Source organism: Lutra lutra, chromosome 5, assembly GCF_902655055.1.
Source record: "Lutra lutra chromosome 5, mLutLut1.2, whole genome shotgun sequence".
NCBI classification, from domain to species: domain Eukaryota; kingdom Metazoa; phylum Chordata; class Mammalia; order Carnivora; family Mustelidae; genus Lutra; species Lutra lutra.
Genome location: NC_062282.1, coordinates 121,805,616 through 121,818,338, shown reverse-complemented (window position 1 = coordinate 121,818,338; position 12,723 = coordinate 121,805,616). Strand labels below are relative to the sequence as shown.

Below are 12,723 nucleotides of genomic sequence, written 5' to 3'. Positions count from 1 at the left end.
CTTTCTGGTCTCAGATCAAGACTCACCTCCTTTGAGAAGCCTTCCCTATTTCAGCTTTCTGTGACATGACCATCCTTCCCCCTAGCAAATCAACATATCTGTCTCAACACAGTCACATACTGGTCTCTCCTCCTAGTCATTCTCCCTCTAGCTCTTTATGCCTTAGCATTCTGTGTTCTCATCTTCACTGATATTTCCTTAAGAAACAGCAGAGCTGCTGCTTCTTCCAAGTTTCCATGGTTTATGGTGCTTTTCAAAAATGACTGCTGAAATGTGCTCCTTGGCAAAGAGTTGTAACGCATAAGGAAAGTATCATAAGAGACTAAACAGCTAGAGTGATGTCCTACCTTGTTTTACCACCATGAGTTCTGTATGTGCTTTTATAAAACCCTTGAAAACCATTGGCTAAGTTGGCCTGGAAGTCGATAGCCACAGAGTATCTCAAATCAGCCATTAGTGCCTCTGGAACCAACAGTGCAATTTGTTGATGAGCAGGATAACTCAAAACATTCAGCCTTTTTCCTGGTTTCCTGTATCTCAAATCTTCCTCTGACTGAAGGATGACATTCATGATTTCAAGGTCTTTGCTGTGCAAGATGATGAATTGGGTGGCATCTCTGACCGAGACTTCAATCTTCTCAGAACCAACAAAGTCCAGGGAGGTAAGATTTGGATGGACCAAAAGGTCATAGTGGAGAGGAATGACAACCCTGGGGAGCCTTAGCTCGTTCCAAGGAAATGGTTCCCCATTGGTGGCTACGGGGAAAGCCCCAGGGTCCTTATTGAATGGATCAATAGATGATGTTGAAAATTGAGAACAAATGCATATTTTGGCCATAATGGCTGAGCAGTAAAATCCCATGTAAATATTAAATATCAGTTTTCTGCACAGATTGGCCATTGCAGAAGAATGGATACTAAATCTATTCTCTAGAAGACAAATTAATATCCAGACTAAGTCTCTTAATTCTCTGTAGCACTGTACTCACTCCAGTTACGTCACACAGGATCTGAACGATACGTTTCAATAAACGGATTTGACCTAGAAGGGAAAAAAAAATTCATAGCATGTAGAAAATGAGTTCAATTAATAAATTACTCTTTAAAAAAAAGTGTGGGAATGGAGAAAACCTGCTTCCATAGAAAGAAGCCAAATAACCACAAAATGAAGTAGAAATTGAGCTATCATTTCATTATTACTAAAAATCCTATGGAGGCCAAATGAAAGGAGTATGCCTTGAAATTTTATGTGTAGAATTCCCTCTGCATTCCTATGCAATGAACTTCAGGCAGGTATGTAAATTCATTGAGTGCTAAATGTTTTTAATATTTGGCTATACCATTCTGGCTATATCCTGGACACCTGAAAATTAGCTGCACAGGTGGTCTCTATTTTGTCTTGAGTCACAAACTCTATATTCTTTGGATACCAGTTTTAATTATTAGTGGCATTGAACTTCACCTCTCTCAATGAATAAAATTACCTGAATGGCCTTATTCTATGGCTGTTGTTGGAAAGGATGCTGGTCAACGTATATTTCCAATATATCAAAAGCTAAAGAGGGGCACCTGGGTGGCTCAGTGGGTTAAAGCCTCTGCCTTCGGCTCAGGTCATGATCCCAGGGTCCTGGGATCGAGCCCCGCATCGGGCTCTCTGCTCAGCGGGGAGCCTGCTTCCTCCTCTCTCTCTGCCTACCTCTCTGCCTACTTGTGATCTCTGTCTGTCAAATAAATAAATAAAATCTTTAAAAAAAAAAAGCTAAAGAAATAAAATTTGAGTTTATAATATTCTTAATGAGAATACTTAAAAATTGTTTTGGTGTTCTTCATCTTAGGCTACCTTTGAAAGTGCAATTAAATCAAACTGAATTCACTGCCTCTGAATAGAACTAAGATGATTTATCCTTATTAGGAGGGTAAAATCACAAAATATAAAATGAGAACAAACAATATTGTTAGTTTAGGTGATTCAACTCTGACTCCCACCCAGTCACCTGCTTCTACTTATCTCCTCCCAGCTCCAACCCAGTCCATGAACAGTCTCCTTTCCATTTTTTTTTCTCATTAGCAAGCTCTTCAGACTTAATTATCCCAACAGTTACTTTAATTCTCCAATTTGTAATATTACTGCAGACAAGCACGTATTGTTAAAGGGACAACAACAACAAACAAGAATGGTAAAATAAAACATTTCAAAGCCAAGATAAGGAAACAACTTAAGGTGCCATCAATAGATGAACAAATAAAAGTGATGTGCTATATACATCTTCAATGAGATGTTATTTGGCCATGAAAAAGAAAGCAATCCTTCCAAACATGGATGGAATTTGAGGACATCATGCTAAGTAAAATAAGTCATGCAGAGAAAGACAAATAAATATTATGAATCAGGTTTGTGGGGAATATAAAATAGCTGAACTCAGAGAAACACAGTGGAGTGGCAGCTACCAGGAGTTGTGCGGTGGGGGAAATGGGTACAAACTTCAATTGGAAAGTTTAACAAGTTCTAGCGATCTAATATACAGCATGGTGATTACAGATAATCATACTATATCTTGCACTTGAATGTTGAATAGATTCTCACTGTCCTCGCAAAAAAGTAGGTCCGTGACTTTCTCACTGCAAAAAAGAAGTGGTGATTATGAGATGGGATGGAGGTGTTAGCTAATGCCACGGTGGTAATCATTTTGCAATATAAAAATGTATCAAATCAAGGTGTTGTACACTTTATTTTTTTTAAGATTTTAAAAATTTATTTATTTGACAGAGACAAAGAGAGTACAAGCAGGACAAGCAACAGAGAGAGACAGAGAAGAAAACTCCCCAATGAGTGCAGAACCTGATGCGGGGCTCCAATCCCAGGACCTTGGGATCATGACCTGAGCCAAAGACAGACGCTTAACCAACTAAGCCACCCAGGAACCCAAAGTGTTGTACACTTTAAACTTACACAATGTTATAATATCAGTTATATCTCAATAAAGCTGGGGAAGATTTTTTTAATTGAAAAGGTGATGACACTTCCATCTTTTTCAGATAAGCATTAAATGGTGGCTAGGAGTGCCTGGGTGGTTCACTCTGTTAAGCATCTATCTTGGTTTCAGCTTGGGTCATGCTCTCAGGGTTCTGGGATCCAGCCCTGCATTGGGCTCTCTGCTCGGTGGGGAGTCTGCTCCCCCCTCTGCCTCTGTGGTCTCTCTCTCTCTCTCAAATAAATAAATAAAATCTTAAAAAAAAAAAAAGAATTCATGTGAAGATTTTGGCATGGCACCATAATTAGTACATACAAAGCACATAATGAATGTTAAATATTAAACTATTACTGTGATTACTATTACTTGAATTCTCTGGCATAGATTAAGGACTATTTCTGTCCCCACCTGTAGCAGACACACTCCAAGAAAGCTGTATTTTACCAGTAAGACTGGAGAGAAAGGTCTTGCTATTTACTTATATTCGTATAGCCTTTAGCCTTAGATCAGTAAGGACTGGAAAAGCCAGCTAATATGTCTTTGGTGTCCTGGTAAAGAAACTGAGGGGAAGTGATTTTTCCCAAAATCACAAGGGAAATTTCAAGCAAAATTGGGACGAAAATACAGCCCTTGACCCTTAGTCTGGGGGACTTTCCTTTATATTCAATAGCACTTCAGTGAAAAAAATGCCCTGGGATCCAAGACGAGAATTGCGGGAAATGTTTGGGAAAAGCTAAGAGATCTCCGGAAGAGAGAGTGAGTCAGTAAAGCTGAAGGATTCTTAAATCAAGTCCCAACCTTAACCTCACACACTTGCGGAGGATGCAGTGCCGGATTCCCCCCACCCCCTTTCCCCGGAGCCTCACTTAACATGACAAGATTTCCTCAATACAGCAGTTTTATACCTTAAGTTCCAGTAATTATCCTCACTGAAAAGTTCTGAGTCTTAAGAAAAATGGAAGAGAAATGTTGAGGAGTTACCTTAATCCACGCTGTTGCAGATTTGAATGAAAGGGAATTTACTTTTGATTTCACTTTCTGTTCTGGTAGGACCCGGAACTTAGCATGCTTACTGATTACAACACTGGCTGGTTCTCTAGAGTATAGATGAACTATAGAAGGGCTTAGGACAAGAGCTTTAGTCCAAAAGGCACGAGACTTCCCCCTGCTTCAAGCCCTCCTCAGTCCTCTGTGAAAAGACCATATAATTGTTTTGATTCTGCCCCTCTCCAGTTTGTTATGAATTCCTTTTGATTCTTCACTTTCAATTTCTTTCTATTCAAATCTTAAACAATTCCCCTAGTCATTAGAGTAGTCTAGGTCCTCATTACTTCTCACAATGGCCTTCAATCAGGTCTCCCTGGCTCTTCAAGGTCAGGTCCGGCAGTTTACTGGTCTGGTGCCAGCCCCGGACTCATCCTTGACGCTACTGCTTGATCATGGCGCGCCCAGCTTCAGACCTTCCTGGGGTTTCCTCCTGTTTACACAGAGAGGCAGGTCCCCATGTGGAGACCACGGGGGACCCCACGGACTCTCTCATGCTCTGTCTGGTGGTTTTGTTTAGATCCTAGTGCATTAAAGGGCAATGCCCCCACGCAAGTGTTATTCTCAAGGGAAATATAACAAGCTTGACTCTTACTGTCCAACAGCCCATCCTCATATTCTGGTGTTCGTGCCTCGTCCTGCCACACGTTAGAATTTGCAACCCATGCTTTGGCTCAATATTCAAGTACTGCTATGATTCGATCCTAGCTAAATCTCATGCCTTAATTTTTTTTTTCTTTTGGTTTTTTTTTTTTTTTCATGTCAACCTGGATAAATGATTTGATAAAGCAGAGGAGCGAATGTCCAGGAGGTGGCCTCCACCAAGGGCTAGAGGCACAGGGTTGAATGGGGACCCTCAGGGTGGCATTGTGTGTAGTTAGAGGGGCACCATGGGGTGGGGAGGTTGGCTGGAAACAGGTGTGTAGGGGGGGAGGGGGCAAAGAAGAGAAGGCTGGATGTAATTCTGCAGCAGGGGAGGGAAGGGGCAAAAGTTATAGAGGAACCTGGGGGTACTTTGGTGACGTTCTCTGTCACAGGGCCCAGCTCAGTGTGTGCGTGTTCTCAGAACTCTGCCCCACCCAGGAGAACAGGGTTCTGGGACTGGGCTGCAGAATCCTACAAGACAAAGTTGAGGAAGGTCCAGGTGATTTCCCAGCTTATTACTTAGAACTGTTTCTCACCAAAATGGGGTCCTAATTTTTTTTTTTCTGGTAACAGAATAAGCTTTGGGATGTTTGTGGTCCAGAGAATTCACATATCTCACTCTTTCACTTTACCCTGACCTTTGAACTGTTCCTCGTTTAGACTCTCCTTATTGGCTCTCTCTAAAACAGGTGCACTCTTGGGACACCTGGGTGACCCCGTTGGTGAAGCGTCTGTCTTCAGCTCGGGTCCTGATCTCAGGGTCCTGGGATGGAGCCTCCTGTCAGGCTCCACTCAGCGGACAGTCTGCTTGTCCCTCCTCCTCTACCCTTCCTCCTGCTCATGCTCTCTCGCTCTCTCTCAATTAAATAAATGAAATCTTCAAAAAATATAAAACGATAAAAAGTAAAAGAAGAGCCCTCCTACCTGCATGCATGCCGACTGCCACCACCCAGTGTCTATCACCTCCTCTATCACCTCCTCTATCATCTCCTCTATCACCTCTTCTATCATCTCCTCTATCACCTCCTCTAACATCTCCTCTATCACCTCCTCTATCATCTCTGACTGCTTAGTTCCTTCCTTCTTAGCATTTGTCAATGTCTGATACTACATTATGTACTGATGTATTTGTTCATCTGTCTTTCCACTAGAACATAAGCTTCTTGCAAGCAGGGAGTTTGGCTACTTCGTTCACTCCCAAATGCCCAGAGCCTGGCCTCTCAGTTCATACCTGCTGACTGAGTGAATGCATTTGCAGTATTTTCCTTTTTTTTTTTTTTTTTCTTTTTTCCATTTCAGAAAGCCCGGGGCTCGCTCCATGCTTCAGGCAGACAAGGGAACTTTACATCAGTGGATGTCCCCGGCCTGTCCCCATCTTCCTGAAGCTGCACTCTACGTGCGAGACATCTCTCTCCATGTCCCCTGTGTAAACCTACTTGTCACAAGGCAAATACCACCTTGGAAGTGACACAGGCTCCCTTCCAGTCCCTAACTGTGGGGACTTGTTCCCTTAGTGCTACTGACCCTTATCTTCTGCTAACAGGTTTGTGCTTCATGTTGTTCCTTCAACAATCAACTCCTGAAGGCTGGGGGCCAAGCAGTACACCTCCACCTCTTCCTAGCACCCCACAGGTGTGTGTACCTCATAGGCCCTCAACAAACAAGTGAGAATGAATGAGTGAAAATGAATTTTCCCGAGAGTTGAAACTTACTTGGTAAAATGTTCAAAGATTTTTACTTATTTTTAAATGGAAAATTTCTCAAATATATTACAGATGTTTCCATCCCCTTAGAGTGTTCTCAACAGATTTAAACTTGAATGACTCAAGGTTTTGTTTTTGCTTTGTTTTGTTTTGTTTTGTTTTGTTTTATTACAAACTGGACCTAGAGTCAAGAGAATTGAACTTGCTGTCTTCTTAAAGTAAGTTACTTCCATATGTACAAATTAGAGACAATAATTTTCTCCTTAATTATTACAGAGGGTTATTGTCAATGTCAGAATCAATTTGAGACAATATGTAGAAATCAGTTTATAAATGTTTTATGGACTTTAAAGTTGTTTACATGCATACTACCTTGATAATAATACTCAGTGATTATGTTATGTTATAATAAAATGCTGCCCTTGGGAGATATAATAAATATATAATAAATATAATAAATAACCCTATGTTGTTATATCTTTTTGAATTCTTTTGAATTGGGTACTCTACAAAGTTTATTTCAGTTCCTCTATTATTATTAGATTTGTATTTACTTTCTATTGTTACCTTCAACTGTCCCCAACCTCCCCCCTAGAACTGTTTCAGGATTTTTCCTTCAAGAGTGCTACAAGTTGGGGGCACTTGGGTGGCTCAGCATCTGCCTTGGGCTCAGGTCATGATCCCAGAGTCCCGGGATCGAGTTCAGGGTCCTGGTCAAGTCCAGGGTCCTGGGATGGAGTCCCACTTTAGGCTCCCTGCCAGTGGGTAGCCTGTCTAAAAAAAATTTTTTTTAAAAAGGACTAAATGCTGAAAAATGAACAAACAAAGCCAGCTGGACATTATTGGAGGCACTCAGTTGCCTTAAAAATTATTTCCTAATGCTGCCTGTGTTGTAGGTGGTGAGATTTCGGCATAAACAAACAGATAAATAGCCCTCCTGACAGATGACACGTTACTGAACCTCCTTCTCCCTGTTTTGCTAACATGGCTGTTGAATTCTCTCCCCTTAACATATGTACAGCTTGACCTTTGCCAGTGCTTGATGCTATCACTCTGAATACCCAGCCAGCCGACAGTTCTGAAAACCACTTCCTCTTCTCAGCCTCCCATCTCTTTTCAAAAGGATCTCTAAAAATCTATTGAGATCTCTAAAATTCTTCACACTATGATTGCTATGCCTCTGTTTATTTTCAAATAAATAGAGCCAGAATCTATAAAATGGTTTTGATATTTTTAATTAAAAAAAAAAAAAGAAAGAAAGCTTCTGGTGGTACAAAGACCCAGGGCCTATGCAAAATATGGAGAGAAGGGGTTTGGCGTGGGGGTGGGAACATGAAATTCACCTAGTAAACACATTCTGTAGCTTCTTTTAAACTCCCTTAGTTTCAACAGAAAAGGAGAAGAGTATAATATCAGAATTTTAAACCAGCAACTGACAGGAAGGTGGTTTTTCAAAAATTGATATCTTCAGTATGCCTTCCGCAACATTTATTAAAAACAAAAACAGAAGAATGAAACAATAAAAATCTTACACTGCTAAAGTAGAACAGAATATTAAGCAGACCTGACATTAGACAACTGAAATTGTACCACATTTAAAATTTTTATTTAATAGCCAAATGAAAAATGCCTGTGCTTCTGTCATTTTCTAAATACTACCTAGAGAACTGATGACACATTTTCAAACAGGAAAATGGCTGCAAAAGAAAGCAGAGCGCTTCTGAGCTTCTTAAATACTTTATTTCGAAAGGCAATTTTAATGCTTCCAAATGATAAAACCTCCTGATTAAACCAAAACACATTTCTTGGTTTCCTACTATTTAAAGATAGAGCTTAAACGTCTGTAAGAATTTTCACTCTGGCCAGGATAGAGGAGGGACTGCGATTTCTCCTTGCACTTGAGACAACCAAAAAAATGGACACAGGACAGTTTGCAAGACAAAGAATATCAGGCAACTGGAGGTAGCGATGATCCCAGACGAGAAGGAAACAAATGAGGTCAGCCCTGCGATTGTCCCAGTTTATTGCCTTGAGGGATTCCACACACCTGTGCCTGGAGCGAGACCTCAGGCAAAGCCCAGCAGACATTTTCTGTTGAAGAGATGCAGCTGAGATTCTGGGAAAGCAAGGAAACTTGAGTTCATAGGAAAAGTACTGAGAAGACAGAGGTACAGAAAGAGAGAGGGTGCTTTAGAGATCTGCCCAAGTTTCCACTTCAATATTCAGCGGATCACTGATCAGCACATGCATGTGCAGAAAATGCATAAGCCAGAGACAGGAGCACTGGCAAGGATCGGAGGTAATGGTACCGAGCTCCCATACCCAGGCAGAAACTGCCTGCATCCGCCAGTCCGACTGGAAAACCTCAAGATCAACAAACCAATAGCTAGAGTACCCAGAGGGGTCTTGCCTCAGTGGGAAGGAGCAAGTCAGCCGTCTCCCAAATCTTAAAAGGTAGATCCAAAAGGATCAAGTCGTTTTCAAGTAGCTTAACTGTGTCCCAGCACAGAGCTCAAGAAAATTTGAGTAATAAAAAAAAAAAAAAAAAAATCACCACCCAACTGGGTAAAAAGGTGAGTAGCGATTTTTTTTTTTAAGATTTTATTTATTTGACAGACAGAAATCACAAGTAGGCAGAGAGGCAGGCGGGGGTGGGGGGGAGCAAATTCCCCGCTGAGCAGAGAGGCCGATGAGGGGCTCAATCCCAGGACCCTGGGATTATGACCTGAGCCGAAGGCAGAGGCTTTAACCTACTGAGCCACCCAGGCACCCCCAGCAGCGATTTTTTTAAAAAAATAAGCTGTTTTTTTCAGTCACTGCAGTAAGAGAGAATGCACACCATGGAGAGGAGTAGGCATCTCAGAAGGCAAATGCTGGAAAGGACTTCTTACAGGCTGCGTCAGGTGACCAAGAAGGGCTTCTTGAAGCAGGGCCTTGTTTTGGTTCAGATGATCTCAGTGGTAGGGCTACTTCTGTAAGGGTGTTTCTTAGTAAGGAAGGAAGACTGGGGCGCCTGAGTGGCTCAGTCGGTTTAGCGGCTGCCTTTGGCTCTGGTCTTGATCCTGGGGTCCTTGGATTGGGCCCCACATCGGGCTCCCTGCTCAGCAGAGGGGCCTGTTTTCTCCCTCTCCCTCTGCCTGCCACTCTGCCTACTTGTGCTTTCTCTCTCTGTCAAATAAATAAATAAAATCTTAAAAGAAAAATAGGGAGGGAAGGATAGACCAAGGGTAAGGCTGTAATTCGTAAGGAGACACCAGTCATTCCTGTGGGTCAGGATATGGAGGTGTTTGGTCATTTTTGGTTCAGTGACAATGTTCACATTTTGCCCGTTTTCAGACATGAGTCTGAAGTTAGCCTTTTTTGGTCTTCATCATCGTAGCTGTAGAGTAGGTTTGTCCAATGCTGTTCTATGAAATAGTTCATGTTCAATAACAGGTCAACACTGAGGCCTGGCTGTGGGTACCAGGTCAGCTCTTGGGGGACAGGGACCGCTTTTTTCTTTCTCATTTTGCTAAGCAGGTCTTGGACTCCTGATTTTGCCTCCCTGGGTCCTATGAGGCTGTCAAAAGCTTAGCTCAGCCTATGTTTCTTTTTTCCACCCCTGAAAATGCCCCCAGAGTGAAAGAATCCTTACATGCCTCTTGGATTTCCATCCTCTCTAGACTCTTGGCTGAGTAACTCTTGGTCTTTGATGCTTTAAAGATGTTTTCATATTTTGTCAGTGTTTCTAGTTGTCTTCACTGTGAGTCCAATTACATAGTGTGCCATTACTGTGGTTAGAAGGACCCTCTCTTCTGCCCTTTTTCCCCTACAAAGACTTCCCTAAACCTCAGAAAGAGTTTTACTAGAGCTTTTGCCCGGACACTATCCTCATTTACTAGAACTGTTTCAACCCACTGAGATATCTGATCCCCTTACAGTGGTTCCACAATTTGATGGTCAGACAATTAAGTAGTTTTCACTCCCCTTGGGTTTAGTCCTCTCTAACCCTGCATGCATCACACCCTTCAGCTTTCTCCCTGCACAGTCCAGAGTATCATCTGATCATGTTCTTTATATACAAATATAGCCCCTAACAATCCCACCCTAGCTCCTTTTTCCTGCTCCTTTGGGTTCCTGTGACCCTCCTCTTTTCTTTCCTTTTTTTTTTTTTTTAAGATTTATTTATTTATTTATTTATTTTAGAGAGAGAGAATGAGTGTGAGTGGGGAAGGGACAGAGGGAGAACATCTCAAGCAGACACCTTGCCAACCTTAGAGCCCCACACGGGGTTTGATCTCACAACCCTGAGATTATACCTGAGCTGAAATCAAGAGTCGGGCACTTAACAGACTGTGCCCCACCCAGGTGCCCCTTTGTGACTCTCTTCTATGAAAATTATGTATCCACCTGTTACCCTCTAATACGTCTGTATACTAAGTAAAAGTGGGTGGGCTCAGGGTTATACTTCTGAAAATATGTTTAGCTAATCCCCAATTTTTACCTAAGAGGAAATAGAGGCCTTTTCTTTCCACTCATGTCCCATGTTTGTACTTCCCTCAAGCCAATAACTGGTACAAAACAAGTTGGTGTGCAGTAGGTGATGATGAGAATATTTTTTAAATAAACCGTTACCAACTAAAGAAACCATAGATTATAGTTCTAAGGGCATTTATGTGCACTTTAACACTAAGCTCTCTGAATTTTATTGAAATTATCAAAATAGACTGGTCACCTTATCCTCAAAGCAAGGCTACCCTGAGTAACCCTAGGATTTTCAATTCCACATCAATGTCATCTAGTAGCCAAACAATGAACTCTACTGAGAGAAGAGAGCAAAAGCTGTGGTAGCCTCATCTAGTGGTGACATGTGTAACTGCAGAGAATCGTTTGTCCTAGCACTTTGCCTTTATGCAGGCATACATCCCATGGCAAATTACACAATCCAAAAAGCTCTAATCAGACACATTTATCTAATACACAAACTATACATAAGAGAATCAGGTTTATAGATAGGCTTGGATTTCTGATAAGTTGAAGGCTAGGGGTCAAAACTCCTACGATTCCAATAAATCAAATGTGGATACATGAGTAACTCTGCTTTGGAGGTAGAAGCTTCATGCTATCAGTGGGAATATTAGAAATGGGGTAGCTGGGCCTCCCTCTAACCTGTACTGATAGGGTTCTTTCAAGTTCATCACACTTTTACATAGAAAATTTTCTACAAGATGCAGCTCTTGAGGGCTTTTCCTCTTGTCTGTAAGAATGTTCAGAAGCCTTTCCCATTATTCGGATAAGCATTTCACTCACATCAAAGATACAAGGAATATCAAGGAGGTCACATATCAGTTGAAGGGGAAGGAATGTCACATTCTGTCAGGGACCAGATCCTCATGGAGCCAGTGGTGTAATTCACATCTGTTAATTATTCACTAAAAGACCATAGACAGAGGGTGCCTGGGTGGCTCAGTCTGTTAAGGGTCTGCCTTCCGCTCAGGTCATGATCGCAGGGTGATGGAGCCCCACATTGGGCTCCCTGCTCAGCTGGGAGTCTGTTTTTCTCTTTGCCCTCTGTCTTTGTGTGAATGCTCTCTCACTCTCTAAAATAAATAAATATGGGGTGCCTGGGTGGCTCAGTGGGTTAAACCTCTGCCTTTAGCACAGGTCATGATCTCAGGGTCCAGCATTGAGCTCTCTGCTCAGCGGGAGCCTGCTTCCCCCACTCTCTCTGCCTGCCTCTCTGCCTACTTGTGATCTCTGTCTGTCAAATAAATAAATAAAATCTTTAAATAAATAAACAAATATAATAAACCTAAAAAAAGAAAGAAAGACCATTGAAAGAGGTTCAGAAAGAGAGCACAGAAGGTAAACTAAAATAAAATTTTAGCTTTAATCTGTGATTTATTCTTTGTTTTCCTAGAGGGAAATATATTTTTTATTTTTACCTCCAAAGTACATTTTTTGTCATTAAAAAATTTTTCCAAATAAAAGATACTTCAGTTTTCTCCTCCATTTCCTCCTCCCTTTTTTTTTTTTTTTAAAGATTTTATTTATTTATTTGACAGAGAGAAATCACAAGTAAGCAGAGAGGCAGGCAGAGAGAGAGGAGGAAGCAGGCTCCCTGCTGAGCAGAAAGCCCGATGTGGGGCTTGAACCCAGGACCTGGGATCATGACCTGAGCCGAAGGCAGCGGCTTAACCCACTGAGCCACCCAGGCGCCCCTCCCTTTTTTCTTTATTGGCAACCAGGTTTATCAAATGGACACAAGTCCATGAGAGTTGAGAGAAGGAAGAGCTCCCCTCCCACCCCTCTGCTCAAGCTCTTCATTTTTCCACCTCTTGTTTTTTTCTGGGTCTTTTCTAGGATCAGTGAGGGATGTA

At 41.8% G+C, this 12,723-nt stretch overlaps 1 protein-coding gene across 2 annotated transcripts in view; it reads right to left on the bottom strand.

Annotated features, from left to right (window-relative positions):
* The window catches only part of ERAP2 (endoplasmic reticulum aminopeptidase 2), a 40,920-nt gene extending 36,765 nt beyond the window's left edge, over positions 1–4,155 (bottom strand). The window contains exons 1-2 of one of the 2 annotated variants that reach the window (XM_047731282.1): positions 3,954–4,155; positions 348–1,042 (exon numbers count right to left, since the gene is read on the bottom strand). In XM_047731282.1, coding sequence (XP_047587238.1) covers positions 348–901 — 554 coding nt within the window. In that variant the 5' untranslated portion in view covers positions 902–1,042; positions 3,954–4,155. The remainder of the gene's footprint in view (positions 1–347; positions 1,043–3,953) is intronic. The other variant, XM_047731281.1, reaches the window with a different exon arrangement.
* Positions 4,156–12,723: the final 8,568 nt, after the last annotated feature.